Source organism: Cyprinus carpio, chromosome B7, assembly GCF_018340385.1.
Source record: "Cyprinus carpio isolate SPL01 chromosome B7, ASM1834038v1, whole genome shotgun sequence".
Taxonomy (NCBI): Eukaryota; Metazoa; Chordata; class Actinopteri; order Cypriniformes; family Cyprinidae; genus Cyprinus; species Cyprinus carpio.
Genome location: NC_056603.1, coordinates 26,303,731 through 26,324,390, shown reverse-complemented (window position 1 = coordinate 26,324,390; position 20,660 = coordinate 26,303,731). Strand labels below are relative to the sequence as shown.

The 20,660-nt window shown below is 38.2% G+C and overlaps 2 protein-coding genes across 2 annotated transcripts in view; one reads left to right on the top strand and one right to left on the bottom strand.

Annotated features, from left to right (window-relative positions):
• LOC109073852 (rho GTPase-activating protein 18-like) overlaps positions 1-1,880 on the top strand; it is a 48,165-nt gene extending 46,285 nt beyond the window's left edge. The window contains exon 17 of the mRNA XM_042726835.1: positions 292-1,880. Coding sequence (XP_042582769.1) covers positions 292-383 — 92 coding nt within the window. The 3' untranslated portion in view covers positions 384-1,880. The remainder of the gene's footprint in view (positions 1-291) is intronic.
• A 4,232-nt stretch (positions 1,881-6,112) lies between these two features.
• LOC109058228 (laminin subunit alpha-2-like) overlaps positions 6,113-20,660 on the bottom strand; it is a 53,483-nt gene continuing 38,935 nt past the window's right edge. The window contains 12 exon segments of the mRNA XM_042728133.1: positions 6,113-7,713; positions 8,606-8,828; positions 8,928-9,058; positions 9,922-10,075; positions 10,151-10,309; positions 11,411-11,524; positions 11,526-11,604; positions 11,677-11,789; positions 13,046-13,108; positions 15,823-15,994; positions 17,943-18,119; positions 18,214-18,365. Coding sequence (XP_042584067.1) covers positions 7,559-7,713; positions 8,606-8,828; positions 8,928-9,058; positions 9,922-10,075; positions 10,151-10,309; positions 11,411-11,524; positions 11,526-11,604; positions 11,677-11,789; positions 13,046-13,108; positions 15,823-15,994; positions 17,943-18,119; positions 18,214-18,365 — 1,692 coding nt within the window. The 3' untranslated portion in view covers positions 6,113-7,558.

The following is a 20,660-nucleotide window of genomic DNA, read 5'->3' as shown; positions in this document are numbered from 1 at the left end:
ATTTGTCTCCCAGGGGGCAGTTAGATTTACTGACAAGGAAAAACATTTCCCAGATATTTTGTTTTTTATGTCAAACCCACTAACAGTATTTTGCGTATAGAGTTTATTTGGGATATTTGTGATCTATGCAGCTCATGGTAATATTAATACATTTCAGTTTGATTTTATAGGCAATGAAACATCTTATTAGAATGTATTTTAAACATTCTTAACTTCTTAAGAAGATTTTTGAGTCCGGAGCAGAAGCAGCGTGCTGTTGTCTGATGTGTGTGTGTTGGTGTGTTTGTCTAGAGGAGAGATGTCTGGATGAAGAGACGTACATCAAAGCTCTCCTGGAGCTCAACCCCACTGCAGAGTGGGTCATAAAATCTGTCCAGCACTGACCGAGCCATGCCAATCACCCCATCCCGCTACGCACCTTACAGTCCACCGCAAACAGACCTAACACGAGAGATCTGAACATATCTCACATTCAGCCGTCCTCTAACACTGCTCAAACCAAACGAACCGCACACCTCCAACACTATTACCCACACAGATGTGCTTTTCAGGAGATGCTTGGGTAGCAGTTGTATGAACACCCTTTATAGTAAAAGCCAAAACAGCTCATAGTGTCCATGCTCATTTAGTCTGGTTTGGCACTTCGGCACATTTTAATCGCTTGTGAAGAAAAGGTTGTTTGATAGTACAAAAATCAGAGACCAGTTTACCAGGTCTTCTCGGAAATCTCCAGGTCATGTTCCATCCCAGAAGAAAAAAAGAATAAACTGTATTTTGTAGCTTTTGCATTGCAACATTTTCATCATAATTAAATATTTCCACTCCTAATTCTTCTTAATGTGACACTCAAAAAAAACAAAAAAAACTCATCTGGATTTTTTTTCTTTCTTTTTCTTTTGTAAATCATACTCATCATATTGTCAATACTGTTGAAGGAGTGAATATATATTCAGTATATTGTGTTTTTATCGCTGCAGTCAGCAGTCTTTTTATTAAGGTAATGAGGATCTGGGGATATGCTCAGTTATAACGTACATAACGTTACAATGCAAATAATGATCAGTCAGTTTTATTTTTTTTATTTATACAAATATTCTGTGTTTGTGTAATATATATATATATATATATATATATATATATATATATATATATATAGATATATATATATATATATATATATAAAAACTCAATTAACTTAATTTTTCTTTGGGGGTAAATTATGAGCCAGACATGTTCTTTATAAGTTAACTGAGACACACGCACCCACCCAGCCATAAATCTCATTCATATATAGATTATGTATATTGCATGAAAATTTGGTCTCAGACAAGTGAAGTACTGAGGTACACTTTCATTTCACACGTTTCTTTCTTAAACATTTGATTACATGTGAGTGAGCTCTTAGTGTTTTCTGCTTTAGATCAGTCACATGACTTCAGTCTCACAGTAGCGCACACTGCCAATAAAAGTTCACCGCGCTCTATTACTTCAGTCGTTCCCAGGGATCTTGGATGTACTTTTTTTTTTTTCATGTTGGAGAAAATAATGTAAGTCAGATGATATTGTATATCTGTAAAGGATTCATGACTGAAAACAACAGGAATCAAGTTTCTCAGCTAAACACAGACCTCATAAAGTACTTCAATGGAGGGAAACACTTGGCACTTAAACTTAAACCTTGTCTGTTATTGACAGTGATGCAGATGTCATCTCAGTGAGTAGTTCTGAGCTGTGATTTTTATTTTTTACTGCTACGTCTTTTGCTGATGTCATGCTTTTATTGTGCTGGAAACTGTGAATATGGCGAAAATGACTGTTGATGTAAGGTTTAATGCTTAATAACCACTAAATGTTTTTGTAAATAAATGTGTAATTCCTCATCTCTGTCCACTGGATTGTATTCACTGATCTGATTGTTGGTAATACTGTGTAGTTTAGAGAAGGAGAATCGTTGGTCTTTACCAATTTGCAGTGTTCCCGAAACGCCTTTTAAGACAGGTTAACCCGTAACCCGTTAGACGCCGTATTGAATTTAACGTAGTTATAACGAGGCTGTGAGGAATAGACTTACAGTCTTAACAATGACATACAATGTAGAAAGATCCTAGATCATGTCATTTTCACAACTTAAAACTGTTTTATGGAGTTTCTATGGAGTCTACCGTTTTTGTTTTTTTTTCTTCTGAAAGACATTTCATAAGCTGAACTATTGGTATGATGTTAAACAACAGTACAATCCATTGAGCATGAAAATGGCACTACCCTGACTTTGGAGTTGAAAGGATAACTCTGAGATAAGCTCCATAATGGTGACTTCAATTTTTTAAAACAGGTGAGTGCTAAGTGAGGGCTGCCCATGCAGTGCCGGTGCTTAGGGGCCAACGTTTTGTCAATGAGCAAATTCTCAGGGGCCCTCAGTGGGCACGTAAAGGGCCAGTGCAGGCTTGTTTGCAGGGGCAGCAGCAGAGCAGATGTATTCCACCAAGATCAAACACATTAACATTGGTACGTATATTACCATGCTAAACTTTCAGATGTTTTTAATGATAGAGATGATGTAATAATGCAGTGTTGTCTTTACCCTGTAAATTAAGGATAGTTTTACTAGAGGAAGAAGAAGAAAAAAGGGTCCCCAATCTATTTTGCCATGTTGAAATGAAAAAGTCTCTGTTGATACACTGTTTACTAAAGTGTAGTTTGAAGATGCAAAGATATGAATATAAACAGCGACCAAATGAAAAAATTTCTCCTTTAGGACTGTGATTCCTTCATCCTGAACACCTACTTCACCGTGAATTTACCTTCAAAGCTACCTACTGCTACCCAGTATGGCGCTAAACGAGATACTGTTCTCATTCACCCCTGCCATATTCCATCAAGCAACCTAAGAGCAACTACAAAAAATGACAAATTTCCAGTTAAAAGAGCAAATAATTTGTGACAGTGCGTCTTTATAAAGATCTGCTCCGCTTGTCAGAGACCCATCCAGCCATGTGAATCATGGCACGCATGGCGAGTAAACTGTTTAAAACTGCTTGTGGTGTATTTGACTCTGAGAGATTTTCATACAGATGTGCAGAACTGCCATATTCTTATTTGAACAGACAAACTGTGGCATTAACATGCATTTGTCATCATGGGGTGTCAGATCATGATGGAAGTTGTGCAGTGCATGCTCCTTTTGGACCCATCAACACCTCACCTTGTACAGTAAGATGGTTGAATTACAGCTCAGACCTGTCAAGCCAAGACCTGATACCAGGAGAATGGAGACTGGATCCTCAGACAGTGTTGAGGATATGAAATATTGTCGCCAAAGTGAACATGGACCTGTTTGGCTCCACAGAGACCTCTCATTGTAGTCTTTGTGAGGCGCAGTTTCTTAACATGCTATGTCCAGTACAAGCTTTGTGTATTTTTGTGGACAATCCCACCGGTTCAGACTCTGTTTACAGGGCCACACTAGGGGAATTATAGATGCAATTTCCCTGACTTGTACCTCACAAGGTCAGCAATACCCAGTCGGGGTAAAGCCCACTTCTTTGGAGGCATGGCATCCTCCTAGGCATGGTCAAATGGTGTCTCCATTTATTTAGGACATATACCTGACTGGTTCTCACCAAATACTTTTATAATTTCAATGTTTCCTCTCAGGTATCCCAAGTATCTTCTGTGCAAGAGAGTTAAGCCTGTGTCAGCACTGGCCATTGCAGTGTCATCCTCCCAACCCCTGTCGTGAAGTGCTTGTGCAGCCTCCCTCCCCGGTATACTACCATATTACTGTATACCATGTATGTGTTGGTGCACGCTGGCAATGCCATCGTGAACATCCTGCTGCTTAGTGTTATTTTCCATACCTTAACCACAGGGCCTGGTTAAAGTTCAATGTCAGTAATGTGGTGATTTGACATTGTTTCCCAAAACGTCTGCTATGTACACAATGTTGAATGAACTGTAACTGAAACGTGAACATCTCTGGTCACATATGTATCCTCATATATATGGGAATGAGATATTGCATAGCTTGCCACATTACTGTGTTTAAACTTCAGAACAAGCCTATTGCTCTCAGTAACACAAAAAGATTTGAAGTGAAGTAAGGCCAAGTATGTTGACCCATACTTGGAATTTGTGCTCTGCATTAAACCCATCCAAGTGCACACACACAGTAGTGAACACACACACACCACTTATATTTATACAAAAATGTCAGGTGTGAATGCCGGCATAGGTGTGATTCAATAGGGTGATTGATCAAGAGAAAGTTTCCCCCCATAGCACCAGCTTCTGATGCCGTGTTTCATTCCCTACAGTATATCTTAGGGAAATGGGAAAAAAATTCATAACCAAAGATGTGTATTTGAGTTATATTAAAAATTGTCTTTGATCTCTCAAGCTGTTTAATGGTACTCAGCGGCTTCAATCCAAAAGAAGTTAAATAAAAAGTGCCCATCCTTAATAAAAAATGCCTCACACGGCTCCGGGGGGTGAACAAAGGCCTCCTGTAGCGAACCAATGCGTTTTTAAGAAAAATATGCATATTCAAAACGTAATAGATTTGCTACAGGATGCCTTTGTTCACCCCCCAGAGCCATGTGAGACACTTTTTTTTTTTTTTAATTTTTTTATGGATGATCACTTTTTATTTCACTTCTTTTGAATTGTTTCACAGCAACACCCGCTGAGTGCCATTAAACAGCTTGAAAGATCAAAGACAGTTATTAATAGAACTCCGACTGGATTCGTCTGAAAGAAGAAAGTCATCTACACCTAGCATGAGTATGATGAGGGTGAGTAATATATGGGCTAATTTTCATTTTTGGGTGAACTAACCCTTTAATTCATTGCACTTTAGTCTGAATCTTTATTCAGTGTTGTCACTTTTTTTTTATTTGCAATCTTTTTTTTTTATTTGCAATCCCTGAAAGGACTTTCCTTTGGGACTTATGCCACCAAGAATTCTTACTTATTCAGTTCTCCATGTTCAGCCTACATCACTTCATAGAATAGAATACAATTTCTATATAATAACATAAGATTTAACCATTCCTAGACTGAAAGGATGTAAACAGACATGAAGCTGTATGAGTGGTGACTTTACCCTGGATCATATTCATGTCTGCAGGATTGACAGGTGCTGCAAGCCTCACAGAAGAATGATCACCCACTGGAGACAGCAGCAGCTGCTCCATCCTGAAGACAAATGAAGAGTCAATGAGCGTCATTCCACAAGTGTCCTGCAGTTAATCTAGTGCTTAGCAAAGGGCATGACTTGGAGTCATTGCTACTATGTATATATATATATATATATATATATAATATATATATATATATAAACAGAGAAAGAACACAAATCAAAATTAATTTGATCACAAATTAGTCACATTTACATTATAATAAAGATTATAACGATTTTACAGTATCAAAGTTATGTGTGTGTTCTTTGTAAACTAAAGCTGAGCAGTAGTGAGTAGCTATCCACACTGTAGAGCATTTCTGACTGTTTTTTAGCAGGATCATTCCATCATGGATGACTCTGTGCAACAGACTTCTGATGAGCATGACTTGTTCTCTTCTGTTGTCGTCTGCTATGAGTTAAAAGGTTATCAACTTTTTGTACCCCATTGAAAGTGTACTTTATTTTTTCCATTGTTTTCTACAGTGTGAAGATTTATAGGAAGACAGAAAAATTCTATTCATCATAATTCCTTAATTTTCCAGTGTAAAATCATGGACAGAAGTTTAATCTATATCTGTAGGCCCATCAGACTGTGTGGCGTTTAGAAAAATGATCATTCATTTTATGATGCATGAGAATAAAAGCGGCCTGAGAACCGAACCTTGTGGAACACCATGTGATAAATCATGTTTCCAAAAACAGCCTTTCAGAAAGACCTTAAACTGTTTAAAACACTAAGTAATACTTAACTGATATATTTTATCAAATGCTGCACTCAGCCTAACCTGTCATACAAACCAGCAAATTTTTTTATGAATATTATTTTCATCTTACAGTGCATTTAGCTTGACTTCAACTTTTAAATATTTTAATAAACCTTTAATAAAGCTTTAATGGTTATTTAGACACTGAAAGGAATCACAAAAGACCACATCAAGTGCCAACAGAAGGGATATTTCTTTATTTTGAATATCATTACATCATTACACAGTACATGTAATCACTCCATGCAAAAACACACACTGAGACCTCAGAGAAGTGTCTCACAAGGCCTCTTTCCATGAATTTGTAGTTCATGTCTGTCTTATGATTTCTTTGGCTCTCAGATGAAGTATGTTTCTCATACACTGAAGTGTAGTTTGATAATTTAGGCTACATTTACACCAGATTCACACTGAAATCTGACAATTGGATCTGTTCAACTTTCCTAGATCTGACTTTTAATTTTCATACAGCAAGTCTGTGCATTTTTTTTTTTTTTTTTTTTTTTTTTTTTGGCACTTCATTGTGAACAGGTTGCGTTCCTTAATTTTTATGCCATGGTAGCCTTTCTTATTACATTTTATTAGTGTATTAGAGTTTTTTAAATATTAAAGTAAGGCACAAACATGTTTTTCCCCCCAATATTTCTTGATGTACTGTATCAGGTGTCAAATGTAGTTACAATTAGAAGAATGACAATGTAAGTCCAGTTCTCTCCATGAAATGAAGCATGCTATCGTGTTAAATGATTATGAAGTCTGATGATGATGTTATGATGAATATACTAGGGTGTATTAGTGTTGCCTGTTTGACATTGACATTTGAAATGTCTCAGCAGAAATACATGTCTTACTGGTGTATAAATGTGTCTTTCTGATTGACTGAATCCTGATTTCTCGGGTCATTCACTCTTCAGTGGTTTTGTTAGGATTTGTTAAGATGTAGTTGCACTTTGGAGATTAAAACAAGTTCTTTTACTACAGTTTCTTCAGATCTGCTTTTTTTAGGTCCTTTAACACAAAAATACATAGACAGATTGATAACGAACTACAGCATAAAATGTTGGTAACACTTTACAATAATGTTTCATCTGTTTACATTGGTTAACTACATTAGTTAACAAGAACTAACATTGAAACATACTCTAAAGTATTTATTAATTTTAGTTATTCATTTCAATATTTAATAATACATTAGTAAAATAAAAAGTTGTTTCTGTTCTTTTTAATGGACCAGACCAAACATGGACTAACAATGAACAGTTGTATTTTTATTGACTAACAACACATAATTACATATTGTAGCAGATTTCTCATTGTTCATTCATGTTAGTTAATGTCTAAACTAATGTAACTAACGGGTCCTTATTGAAAAGTGTTACCAAAAGTTATAAAAATTCTATCCTATGGCTGTATTCATTTTATTTTAAAGCAGTTTTTGATCTGGCTTGGTTTGTCTAGCTGTTTGTTTATTAATACTCCTTGTGTTATTTGGTTATAAGCAGCACAGCTAGTACTTCAGTTAGTTCTCTGAATATTTCTTAGTTTGATTCATGAACTGATTCACTCGGAGTAGCAGTTAAATGAATCAGGTGAGTGTGTGTGTGTGTGTGTGTGTTTAACTAGCAGGGCAGGTGAGAGGTTGGACTCCTTTGAGCTCCAGGACTTTGTTCATCTGGACCTCCAGAGTCTTCCCAGCTTTAGTGATCTTCACATTTCTCATGCAGCCTTTAAACGGTGTGTTTATCGTGAGTCCAAACTGCTGCAGACCCTCTGCAACAAACACACACAAACAAGGTTTCAGTCATTTATCTGAAGCTTTCAGAAAACATTCAAACTGATCAAATAATGTGAATGATTTTGTCTGCTTAGATGAGCTAGAAGAAAAACAAACAAGCATTCTAGGTCAGTGTATACATGTTAATAAAAACTGAAACCATTAACTGTCTGTTTCCTAGTTTCATGTTTGGTAAGAAATGTTACATTTTCCAGAACTTCTGTATTTTAGGATTGTCCCCAACTCAGACTTCTAACTCCTCCTCTGTAATGCATTTACAAAGAGTTCAAATCAAAATAATTCTACTTTTCCTCAAAAGCTTAAAAAAAATATATATTTTTATCATATTCATATTTTCAATGTATGTGGTATCAGTAAATGTTGTTTTATTAAGCGAGAAAGAAAAGAAAGTGACGTGACATACAGCCAAGTATGGTGACCCATACTCAGAATTGGTGCTTTGCATTTAACCCATCCAAAGTGCACACACACAGCAGTGAACACACACACACCGTGAACACACACCCAGAGCAGTGGGCAGTGTATTAGCAACTGCTATTCCCAGTACTGCTGTTATGAGCATCCCACTGAGCCTTCCAACAGATTTTTATTTTTGTTTATGATGAGATGATGCAGAATGATGGGTTGAAGACCAGATTTTTTTTTTAAAATGTTATGATTTATCATGATCTGACAGAAGCTTTATGTCCTTATGTGTCATCATTTGAGATTTTTTTCAATTAGATTTTTAATAAAATAATTGTTATTTCTTTCTGTTTTAAATTACTGTTGCCTGTTAGCTTGTTAATAACGCCCACAGCGAGTCATGAATGAATGTTTGAACATTCTTAACTATGACACCATGGCAACAGAGTTTGATTGACATACCTGGGTATCCGCCCACATACACAGGGTCATTGGTATCGACGGAGAGAGAGCGGACGTCTGGACTCACTGCCTCGGACTTCTTGCCGTCCACGATGAGCTCCAGGCGGTGCTTCAGCTTGTGGGCGGAGACAGTGTGCCACTGTCCATCACAAAGCCCCGCCTCCGGATCCGGCTCGTATACGGCTGTGAAGTGCCCCACTCCATTATCAGCATGGAATAAAAGCTACAGCAGCAAACACAGACACTCTTACGGACAAACTCATATAAAGTACAACCATCCCCCCCCAATTTACTTGAGCTCTTCAATGGAACTCTCTCATACCTTTCCGTTGACAAGTTCGATACCCAGTCCGTCCATCTTCTGGCTACTGACTCCTAACAGAACGCCGCTGCTCTGTGCCGTCCTGAACTCCAGATCCACGGACACATCATTACCCACTTGATATGAGTCCACTGTACACACACACACACACACACATTACATTTCTATGTATGTTTAAATATTACAGTTTTTTTGCAGCTGCTTACACACATTTTCAAAACTTTGCCTCTTTTTTTTTTTCCAAAACTTTACACACACAACTCCAAGAAGTGCACACGCAAAATGCAAAATGCCTCACATCTCTTACAAAATGAAGCACTGCATTCAAAATATCACAAACACATCTCAAAAGCAAACATTTGGAAACACCTTTGCCTTAATATTAATTCCTGTTAGATTTTTTTTTTTGTTACATAGAGAACTGTGTTTTGCAAAAATTGCAAGAATTTACATTTAGTCGTTTAGCAGATGCTTTTATCCAAAGCGACTTACAAATGAGGACAATGGAAGCAATCAAAACCAACAGAAGAGCAATGATATGCAAGTGCTATAACAAGACTCAGTTAGCTTAACACAGTACACGTAAAAAGGGTTTTTAAATTATATAATAAATGAAAAGGAATAGATAGAATAGAAAAAGAATAGAGAAGCTAGTGTTGGTTTTTTATTTTTTAAGAAAACAAGCAGTGAATGAATAGAGTGCAAGTCTAAAAGGGGCAAGTTTTTTTTTTTTTTTTATAAAGAATAGAATTAGAATAGAAATTGCTAAATTTAGAGGGTCAAATAAAGATGGAAGAGGTGTGTTTTTAGCCGATTCTTGAAGATGGTTAAGGTATTCAGCTGAGAATTAGCGTATGGTTTTGCAGATTCGGTGTGTGCTTCTGGTGTTTGAGTGTCAGCTTTCAGAAACTGTGTGACAAGTAAAGATTTTGTGTGTGAGCAGTAAAAAAAAAACCTGTAATGCTAGCTGTAAATGACTGAAGTGGATCCTCACCAGCTTTAGCATAGCCTGTGCCATCAAAATAAGTTCCTTTTTCTGGGTTGGCGAAGCAGGAGCCCACGCGGTAGCTGGACGTGGGTTTCTCCATGTCCAGCGGCAGATGCATCATCTTGAAGTTTCTAATGCAAGCGTCGATACTGTACAGCACCTACAAAAGGTGAAGGTGAAGGTGACCTCAAAGAGTATTTGACTCTTCTGAATGTGTGTGTGGCTGTGTGCTCACCGGTCCGATGCGTTTGGTGCTGTAGTTGAGCGGTAAACCTCCCACATACAACATTCCCACCACATTCAGAATATCAGCTTTCTTTGGGCTGGTGGTGTGTTTGGAGTAACGGCCGTCAATCACCAGGAATGCTCTCTGCTTCTCTCTCGTCACACGGATCTACAAACAGAAAGAGAACTAATCAACATTTGCTTGCTTTTACAGTTTTTTTAAAACTGCTTGCACACATTTACAAAACTTTACACACGAACCCAAGAATCGCACACACAAAATGCTAAATCTCCTGCAAAATGAAGCACTGCATTCAAAATATCACAAACACATCTCAAAAGCAAACATTTGTCTTACGTTGCAAGCACCTTTGCCATAATATTATATTTATGGGTATATCATATACACACTCATGCACGCACACACACACACACACACACACACACACACAAAAACACACAAAAACACACACACACACACGTGTACATCAAGCATGTATAGGTTGTGTAGATGTGTGTTTATTGATTGGCTGGTGTTCAGTAAAGCACATGTGATGAATTAGTGTGCCATTTTGATTGGTTGTGTTTGAAAAAGGAACTCAAAATACTTCCTGTTAGATTTTTGTGTTACACAGAGAATTGTGTGTTGTGTTTAGCAAAAAGAGTTTTATGAAATTGAAAACCGAGTCAGAGGCTGAGAATTAGTGTATGATTTTGTAGATTTGGTGTGTGCTTCTGCTGTTTGAGAGTCAACTTCCAGAAATTGAGTAACAAGTAAAGATTTTGTGTATAAGCTGTTGAAAACAACTGTAATGCTCTGACCTTCACACAAACAAAGTTCAAAAGTTCAGAAATCATTCTAATCTACTGATTTGCTGCTCAAGAAACATTTCTGATTATTATCAGTGTTGAAAACTGTTTAGCAGCCCAATGTTTTTGTGGAAACCGTGATGCATTTTATTTTTCAGAAATCTTTTGTTACATTATAAATGTCTTTACTGATCAATTTAATGTGTCCTTGATGAACAAAAGTAAAAAACAAACAACAAAAAAAAAAAACCTAGTTCAATGACAGCATGCTTGATGCTTGTAATGGGCTGGTCAAACATATTTGCATAAATTATGTATCTGGTCTAATTACGACCCATGCATCTTCTCTATTTTCCAGCTCATCACACAATCAAAGCACAGTAATGTTTCCAGATGAGCCAAAAGCTTTAGTTCAAAATTCTGCATGCTGTGAAAGGGGTCAAAGGCCAGACGCTCTGACCTTGTGCCACTGTCCGTCGTTGATGATGCGCGGCACGCTGACGGAGGTGTTGCCGCTGCCCAGATCGTAGCTCAGGTGAGCCATTCCCTCCTTCAGCTGGATGGTGGCGAAAAAAGTCAGCGTGGTTTATCCTGGCCATGTAGAACACCAGCCCAGAGGCTGCTTCTGTGCGCATCTCGAACTCGATGATCAGCCTGAGGAGCAGACACACGCACATCAGGGGGAGGATGAAGATAGCGATGAAGATGATGATGACTAACACTCACCTGTTCTTCACCGTTCTGTCGTCAAACTCAAAGGCCATGTGACTGTTTCTGGACAGACCGAACTGTTTGGCCAGTTCCAGCACGACAGGCTCCGCCTCTGCTGCGCACGGCACCTGTGTGATTGGACAGAGCAGATGTCAATCAAACGCTGCATATTATAGAACTCACTAAGACTTTTCAGTATATAGTAATAAAGCATACAGTACTTATAAATAATTTGCTAACTAGTCAATTCACAATTTAGCAACTGTATTCTATACACTATTAATACTTTAATTCCCCATTCATTCCCAAACAGTGAGTTCTTCATCAGTTGTCACTGTAATATACACATTATTGTTTAATTAGCTAATATGTAAACAGTTAGATCATATTTCTTTTTCTGAAATATAAACTGAAACTATAACTGGTGTAGTTCAGCAAATGTGATCTCAACAGCCCTACAGATGTGCTAATATTTACAAATCTATATTTAATCAATTAATACTGAATTCATGAAATGAATCAGCTGATTCTATTGAATTTGTGACGAGAATCTTTTAATGCTGCTGACTCATTTACTTAAGAGAAGGTGAGAGAAGCTATGGTTTAGAGAAAGGACAGCACAATTATTTATGTAACAGAACACTGTAAACATTTTCCTGCCTCTTATTATTTTATTAAATTTGTTTTTAAAAGTGCTTATATTTAGGTTTGGGAATAGGGTTAAGGGATCTAAAAACATTAAAAATGGATTATTAATAGCAAAGGACTGTAAATAAATGTTTATAACGCACTTGTCAACATTTGAGGAACACTTGCTAATTCATTAGTTAGAGTGAATGAATGAAGAACTTTCTTTTTGTACAGTATATAGGCTATTAATGGATTAACAATGTAGAGACTACAGTTTATAAAACTATGAACTATAAAAGCCTGCAAATTATTTATCAGTGCTTCATTTCTACATTTGGTATAATGTGTTCATGTATATTCTGACCCACCAAAACGTTTAACTCAAGATGGCAAGAGTTGTCTCTAAAAAGTCTGTACAGCAAGCATGAGTTTCAGAAAGGTTTGAGTGCTGTTTTATAAAGTACAGGCAGTAGATGGAGCCAGAGAACAGCTGATGGAGCTCCTGTAGACTCACAACACATTACTGCACTCATTTCATCAGCATTCAGTTCTCATGTGAGAACAATGAGACATACTGTGACTCTGAAATCAAAACTTCCTCCAAAAACGAAGCTGCAGAAACAGCACAAGAGCATAAAGCAGATTAAAGCTCAGATGAAAGGATACATGAGCGTCTGAATGGCAGAACTGCAATATTCACACTATATTGGATGTCTGTGTGTTTGTGTGTGTGTGTGTGTGAGCAGGTTAATACCACAGCTTCTTGGACACTGGTGGGTGTGTCTGGGATGGGTGTGGCCTCGGCGAGGGGCGTGGCCTGAGAGCAGCAGAAAGAGACATCATGAAGACAGAAGAGCTCAGGTGAAGCCAGTGATATGTTCAGCATCAAAGCATTATGAGGCATGAAAGAAACATGGTTTCCTCCAATTTGTTTCAAAGTGTTAAAAATGATGTACAGTAATAGTCAATGTTATTATTTTCGTTTTGTCACAAACCCCATCTTTGACTAATGAAATTCCACAGATGTGTGACTGGCAGAAATTCCTCTTCCTGTCATTTCAGTTCAACATCTGCACAATTCATGAGTTTAAAAGAGAGTCGGTTCTGATATTCTGACAGCTTGTGCACCCATAAACGGAGGGTGACCATACATCCTCTTTTTCATGGACATTTTTCAGACCTCAAAAAGGTGTTTGATCATGATTTCAGCCTAAAACGTCCGAGTTCTGGCTTTCTTTTCTTATAGATGCGCTTTCTACAGTCCTCATCATTATGTGTACGTGTATTTGCATTGCTTTGAACGTTCATGCCTTTGTTCTCCCTCACCACAACTGGATGATTATGTACAATGTCAAACTGCTTTTTTAGTCATTAGCTTTTATTTATTTGGAATAGCACAATATAGTCACCCTACTATAAGTGCCTTTTATAACTCATTAGAATTAATGAAGTGAATGAAGCACCTGTGAGAGTCAGATGTAATGAATGGGGAAGTCTATAGACCGTGACTGCCCAGGAGACTGGCATGATTGCTAATGCAGTTAGCTTTAGCTCTGTCAGCTGAAGAGAAGATCTGTGTTAAGAGTAGCATGCAGTGCATGAACCACTGCTGAACATCTCAGTGCATCATAGTGAAGTGCGGCACTGTGTTCATTTACATGCGAGCAGCTGTCAGTGTTTTCACGTCTCAGAACGTTTTGGTTCACAGTAATTGCCTCTTCACATCAACTTCACCCCTGCAGGCGCTGCACATTTGAGTTGCTTATAATGTGCATTTTGGTTTGCAATATGCACTAACCATTGTCAGACATAAATATTGGGATTTCATTTTTACAGTTTTGTTTTACAGTACTAGAGAATAAAAATATTATTATTAACTACTTGTTTTTATTTTGCCATTAAACATGACAATATTTCTTATTTGTGACCCTAGACCACAAAGTAGCACAGGTATATTTGTAGCAATAGCCAACAATACATTGTATGGGTCAAAATGATCAATTTTTCTTTTATGCCAAAAAATCATTATGATATTAAGTAAAGATTATGTTCGATGAAGATATTTTGTAAATCTTCTACCATAAATATATTAAAACTTAATTTTTGATAAGTAATATGCATTGCTAAGAACTTCATTTGGCCATTTTCTCAATATTTAGATTTTTTTGCACCCTCAGATTTTCAAATAGCTGTATCTAAGTTAAATATTGTCCTATCATAACAAACCATGCATCAGACAGAAAACTTATTTATTCAGCTTTCAGATGCAGATGATGTATAAATCTCAATTTCAAAAAATTGACACTTATTACTGGTTTTGTGGTCCAGGGTCACATTTTTATTTTAATAATAGTAATAATATTTAGTAGATGTAGTATAAATAATTAATTATTATTATTATTAAATATGTATATTTTTGGTCAAATTGTGCAGCCTTACAAACAAGCACAAGCTTAATTTTTTTTTTGCAATTTTTAACACAAATATGTAAGTAAATAAAATGCAATTATTATTATTTTATTTTAATTATTTTTTACAAATCGGGCAGCCCTAAATTTGAGTTAAAGCTGCCTCAGCAACATTGACCCTAAAATGGTCAAAGATAATGAATTTAGCTCTTAGGGCCAGTTTTATTAAACAGGGCAAATTAGCGCTAGTGCCGATGGGAGGGGAAATTTCTAACAAGATTTACTAACAATGCACAAATTAAAGAACACAGACGCACCATCTCATTCACATATCGACCAACGCAATATACCAAGTGCAGCACAAATTAGTGCAAATAAAGAAATAAAGAAGCCACAGTATGTTGAAAAGAACTGAAGTCCAAAAAATGCTAGAAGTTGCAAGAAGTTTTGATAGAGCTGGTATTACGTGACTCCTAGTTGTGGGTTCCAAGTCGTCTTTTGTTTCCTGAAGCAAATTAAAATTAACATGGCTTGGCAAACGATATTTTCGTGTTCTTCTTGCATTCTAAATAAATTACATGTGGAAAAAAAATCCTCTCCCTTCTACCTGTCTCCTCCTTGCAACAAATTGCAGCCATTTCAAGCACAGAATAGTTTAAGACGTTTTTTTGGGGGGGCGTTAAATAATGGCGCAAATGGCAGTAATTTGATGAGCACAACATTAGTAAAATGCGTTGTGTGATTCATTTGAATCCACTTCTCCCATAAATATTGCGTCTGAAAGGGAAACTCCTAGAAATGCATATTTAATAAGGTCAGGCACAAAAATAATTGTGTCCATGTCTTTTCAGCGCTAATTCTTCACTCCGCATCTTTAGTAAATCCTGACAGTATTTTAACGCCAAAAGACGATTTGCACTGGCATAAGCTGTAAGTAAATCTGGCTCCAAGACTACATTGTGTTCCAACATTTTCAACAAACACATCAGTCAAGATTTACCCATCACCAGCAGAGCACAGACTTTCACTGAGTAGTGCAAGTATGGGAACTGGGATGTGGTCAGTCTCAAACTACAGTAATCACACAGGACTCTCTACCCACAATGCATTGGTTAGGACGTACAGTGGAGGCTGGTGGAGGAGGCCGAGCTGCTTCTGTAGGCCTCAGAGCTGGTTTGGGTGGGGTCTCTTCCTCTTCCTTCTCCTCTTCCTCAGGGGTCTGGGGCGGGGCTAGGTCAGGACACTGCCCAATCTCTGCGTTCTCAAAGGCCACGGGCTGAGAGAAATCCACGGGCCTGTTTCATTGACAGACACAACACACAGCCGCTCTTGAGGGAACGATGACACAACGTGACTCCAATCAGGTGAATAATGAACACGCTTATGAGCAAGGACAGACTCATTTAAATGAGTCTGGTAGAGGGCAATGGGGTTCGCTCTAGTGGAAAAGACGCACAGCCCACTGGCAGAGATTCATACTCCTCATTAGAGCAAGAAAAACTGTGATTATTAATGTCATACAGCGTTTAGCTTATGACTGCACCTCAAAACTGCACTGGAAGGAAAACAAGACCTTTAATCTACAGCCACGGGAGGCTGGAAAAAATGGGTCAATGTTTACACCAGTCGCTGGTGTGTACGAGTCACTACAAACAGTCCAGTCGTGGCATATTGCAGTGAATTGTGCTCTGGAGGTCGGCGCATTTATCTTGGGCTGTTAAAGGTGACCTCGAAAAGCTTGGAAGACTTACTAACGTCTCTGCCTTGCTATTATCTGTACAACAGAAAAATGTGACGTGCCAACATTACTGTTAAGTCTGGTGCTACGACAGAACAAAAAACTAGTTTTAAGGTTTTCGTCACAACCAAAAAGGGGTTAAAAGCCTAATGTCACTGAATCCTGAGCAACTGATGGGGCACAGGGTTGCCAGGTCTGCGACACAAAACCAGCCCAATTGCTATTCAAAACAAGCCCAAAACTAGCCCAATTGTATCCATCTAAATCACGTTCCAGCGTGAAAACCACAGACTAGCCAACACTCATTTGGCAGTTTTTAGGGGACATTTTAGTTTTAGTTCATCCAAAAATGAAAATGCAAACCTGTATGACTTACTTTCCTCTGTGGGATACAGATATTTTAAAGAATGTTTCAACAACAAAAAACACTGGATGGACAATAACTTATTACAAGTACGTATCATTTTGGGTGAATTGTTTCTTCTCTTAACTTTCTTCAACAGAAAGGTCACCTTCGTTAGTTTATCTTTTTTTTTTCACCAAAACTATTCAACGATTAAGCATTAATTTGCTTTAAGCCATTTAAAGGTGCAGTATGTAATATTGACAGCTGGCAGCTGAAATTGGTATTGCAGTCCAAATTCAAAATATTGTTTCTCCCGCCCCCCTCCCCAGAGTCAGGTTGCCAGATTGAGGACATGCAACAGGAATGAGTGCCACTGACAATGGAAAGAGATGAGCTTTACACTGACTACGTTTACATGGACATCAGTAATCTAAATTTTTACCTTATTCTAAATAAAACAATATTACATAGATGTATAAACATACAGTATGTCTTCATTATGATGCCATATACAGCTTTGGGTCTTGCATTTTAAAAGTCCTACATGACAGTAATAGTGTGATTAAGGTGTGTAGATGTCTATACTGCACTTCGATAATGCAACAAAAATAGTTATAATTCTTAATTCAATTTAAATTTAAATTATTATAATAATAATAATGTCTTAATTCAATTTTCATTTACTTCGAGTATGACTTCAGCCGGATTAAGGTAATCAAAATTCTGTTTACACAGTAGATTCTTAATCAGAGTATTGTCTTAATCATGTTAAAATTGGAATTTTGTTGTCCATGTAAACGTACTGACTGTAAGTTGATGAGTTGATCTACTCATGTTTTAACGGCTCTGGTCATAGAGATTTTTTGAAGGATGCCAAAACTTTTTAAATCAAGTAGAATCTGTGATCTCTGACCCAATTCAATTTGTTTGCTTCCATGGCTGCAATACGCTGTGTTTTCCACCAACTGGCAACCTGGGGACATGGAACACTCATTTCAAAGTAGAATAACTGGCTGTAGCATTGTTTTTCAAAGTATGTGACCTTAGCATGATGCCTAAATATCTGCAAATTTATTATAGTATTTTTACTCCACCAAAAAACATGCATTTTTAAAAGAGATGTGAGGTCATGAAGGGTAGATGATGAGTTTGTACATACACAGTGTTGATGAGAAGGTTCCAGATGCAGCCCTCAAAAGGCACGTTGGGCCGCTGTACACCTGTTTCTATGTCTGTCGGGATGCCTCCAATGAAGAGCCGATGGATGCTCAGAGGATGATCGTTGGGTAATGTCTGCTGGAAGGTTGGCTCTTCATCCACCTGCACAGTGAAAGATCTACACACACACATGCTCCATTAGTTTCGAAGAGGCCTGCATGGGAAACATGATGAGAGAGACAGAGAGAAAGAGAGAGAGAGGGTGGGCTTACGCTCCCGGGAGTCTCTGGAGTCTCAGTGAGTGTTCTCTCCCATCATGCAGTATTCCCTTATCCACATTTCTGAAAGCTCTGCGTGGATTCCTGCTGCCCATGAACACCAGCACCTCCAGAGCCCCTTTATTCAGTTGCACAGACAGGAAAGGCTGCAGACACACAGACAGATGGGATGAGGGTTAAACTATTACTAATCACTTTTGTTACTAGTCACTACTGTACACTGTGTTAGTGATCTAAACAATCCCACAACTCAAACTAATAAACTTCCATGTGCAATGAATCAGGCATCTGGTTTGTGCTCCAAACATACATAATTTATTTGCCGTACTGTCAGCAATGCAACCACCAGAATACCCTATAACAGACTACACACTACATACCAACATGATAACAAAAACACTTAGAACACTATATGTATGTCCAATAGTACACTGTGTGTACTGACTATATGTATGTGCATATTGCATATTTTCACCTGTTGAAGTCTGTATGGTTATATGTTAACTGTTTATGCAATTTCTGGTGCACGCTCCCAAGAATTTCACTCACCAAGGCACATGTGCTGTGGTGATGTGACAATAAAAGTGACTTGACTTGACTTGACTTAAAGAAAAACACTCAGAACACTATAGCAACCGCATAGCAACACCATAGAATCCAGCTAGAACACCCTAAAACAAACATTCCACCATGAAAACAAATGGTTAATCAACTGTGCTTAAAACTCTCAGACAACCTTAGCAACGTCTTAGCAACCACTCACAACACTCAAGAAACTACATAGCAAAAAACACTAAGAACACCCTATCAACCCCCCAGAACACCCTAGCAACCTAAAATGCCCTAGCAAGAACCAATGTCAAACTCTACTAACTCTACACGTTAGCAATCACTCCGAACACCTTAGCAACTGTAATAGTAAGCCTTAGCAATCGTAATGCTCAAGAAATCACTCAGAATACCCCAGCAACCACCTAGAAATGCCTTAGCAACCAGCCAGAACACATAAACAACCAGCAGTGCAGTGGTAATACCACTGCAGAATAATATCCTAACAACTACCCACAACACCCTGGCAACAGGGTAGCAACTGCGTAACACCCCAAACCACTCAGAATAGCCCAGCAACCACCTAGGAACACCTTAGCAACCAGCCAGGACACATAAACAACCACTAAGCAACACCCTGACAAATTCTTTGTTAACAACTGTGCTAAAAATACTCACAACACCCTAGCAACCACATGACAATGCCCTGGTAACAGAGTAGCGACTGTGTAGCACTCTAAATCACTCAAAAACACCCAAGCATTTTAATGGTGAGCTTTGCAAGTTAAGATAAAACATTTCTTGATTATATATGAAAATGTAGTCTAAAGATAAAAAGCTAAGTATTTTTGATAAGAATGGTACACTGAGATGTACTGAGGTTCAGATTGGCTCACAGTAATATATTCAGTGGGAGTGAGCTGAGGGCTGGTAATCAGACAGACGGCTCTGAGAGCACACACTCATGCTCTCCACACTGCACTGGAATTGAGGAGAGCGATGCAAGAGCAGGATCCTCTCTCCGAGCTGACAGAGATGCGCACGCAGCGCAGGTGACCCTGGACTCGCCGTAAATTGGAGGAATGAATGAGGAGCGGTGCAGAAAACCCTTGGCCTCTCCGAAGCCGCACTCCTGTAAAATGACACCCACTTAATTTACAAGCAATAATGATTTTCAAAAGGTGGCGGTCCGGCACCCTCTCCCAGGAGGGTTATCGCAAATTGGACGCGATCCATCAAAACGGTGGCTTGTAAATCTATTTTTACAAACGGAGCATCACAGGGAGGAGAGAGAGGCGACTGCTTACTATGGATACGCCGCATAATTGATGTGCTGCCCCTGAGCTGGCGAGAGAGAAGGATGATGAAGACGTTACTGACAAAGATGTAGAAAGTCATATTTTAATTAAAATGATCACCATGCCCCTGGCCTTTAGTCCACCTGGTAACAAAAAAAGATCAACTTTTGTTTGCTGAAGGGCAGAGGCAATTACAAACCTGCCTGGATAATAAATCTCTTTTATGGGCTATGAGACCCCTGTAACCCCGTGGATTCATTATGATCTCATACTGAATGCCGCGGCTCCCGGACTTCCACTATTACCTATAATCACCTTCCTAAGCGCTCAGACAGGCAAAAAGAATAGCATTGGAGCGTCTCACACAGTCTCCTGTGTGTCTGTGTTTGCAATCAGCTGGAAAAAAGCTGGATTTCTCAAAACTATGCAATGCAGCTAACACTTAGGTTCAGTCATAACTACTGGAGCTTTGTGTTTTGTTGGGTTTAAAAGACATTTTATATTCAGTAATATTTTTTAACTGCACTGACACTATCAGATGAGACCAAAATCAGAATTGAGCTGAATAATGACACTGACTTTGCAACACTGATA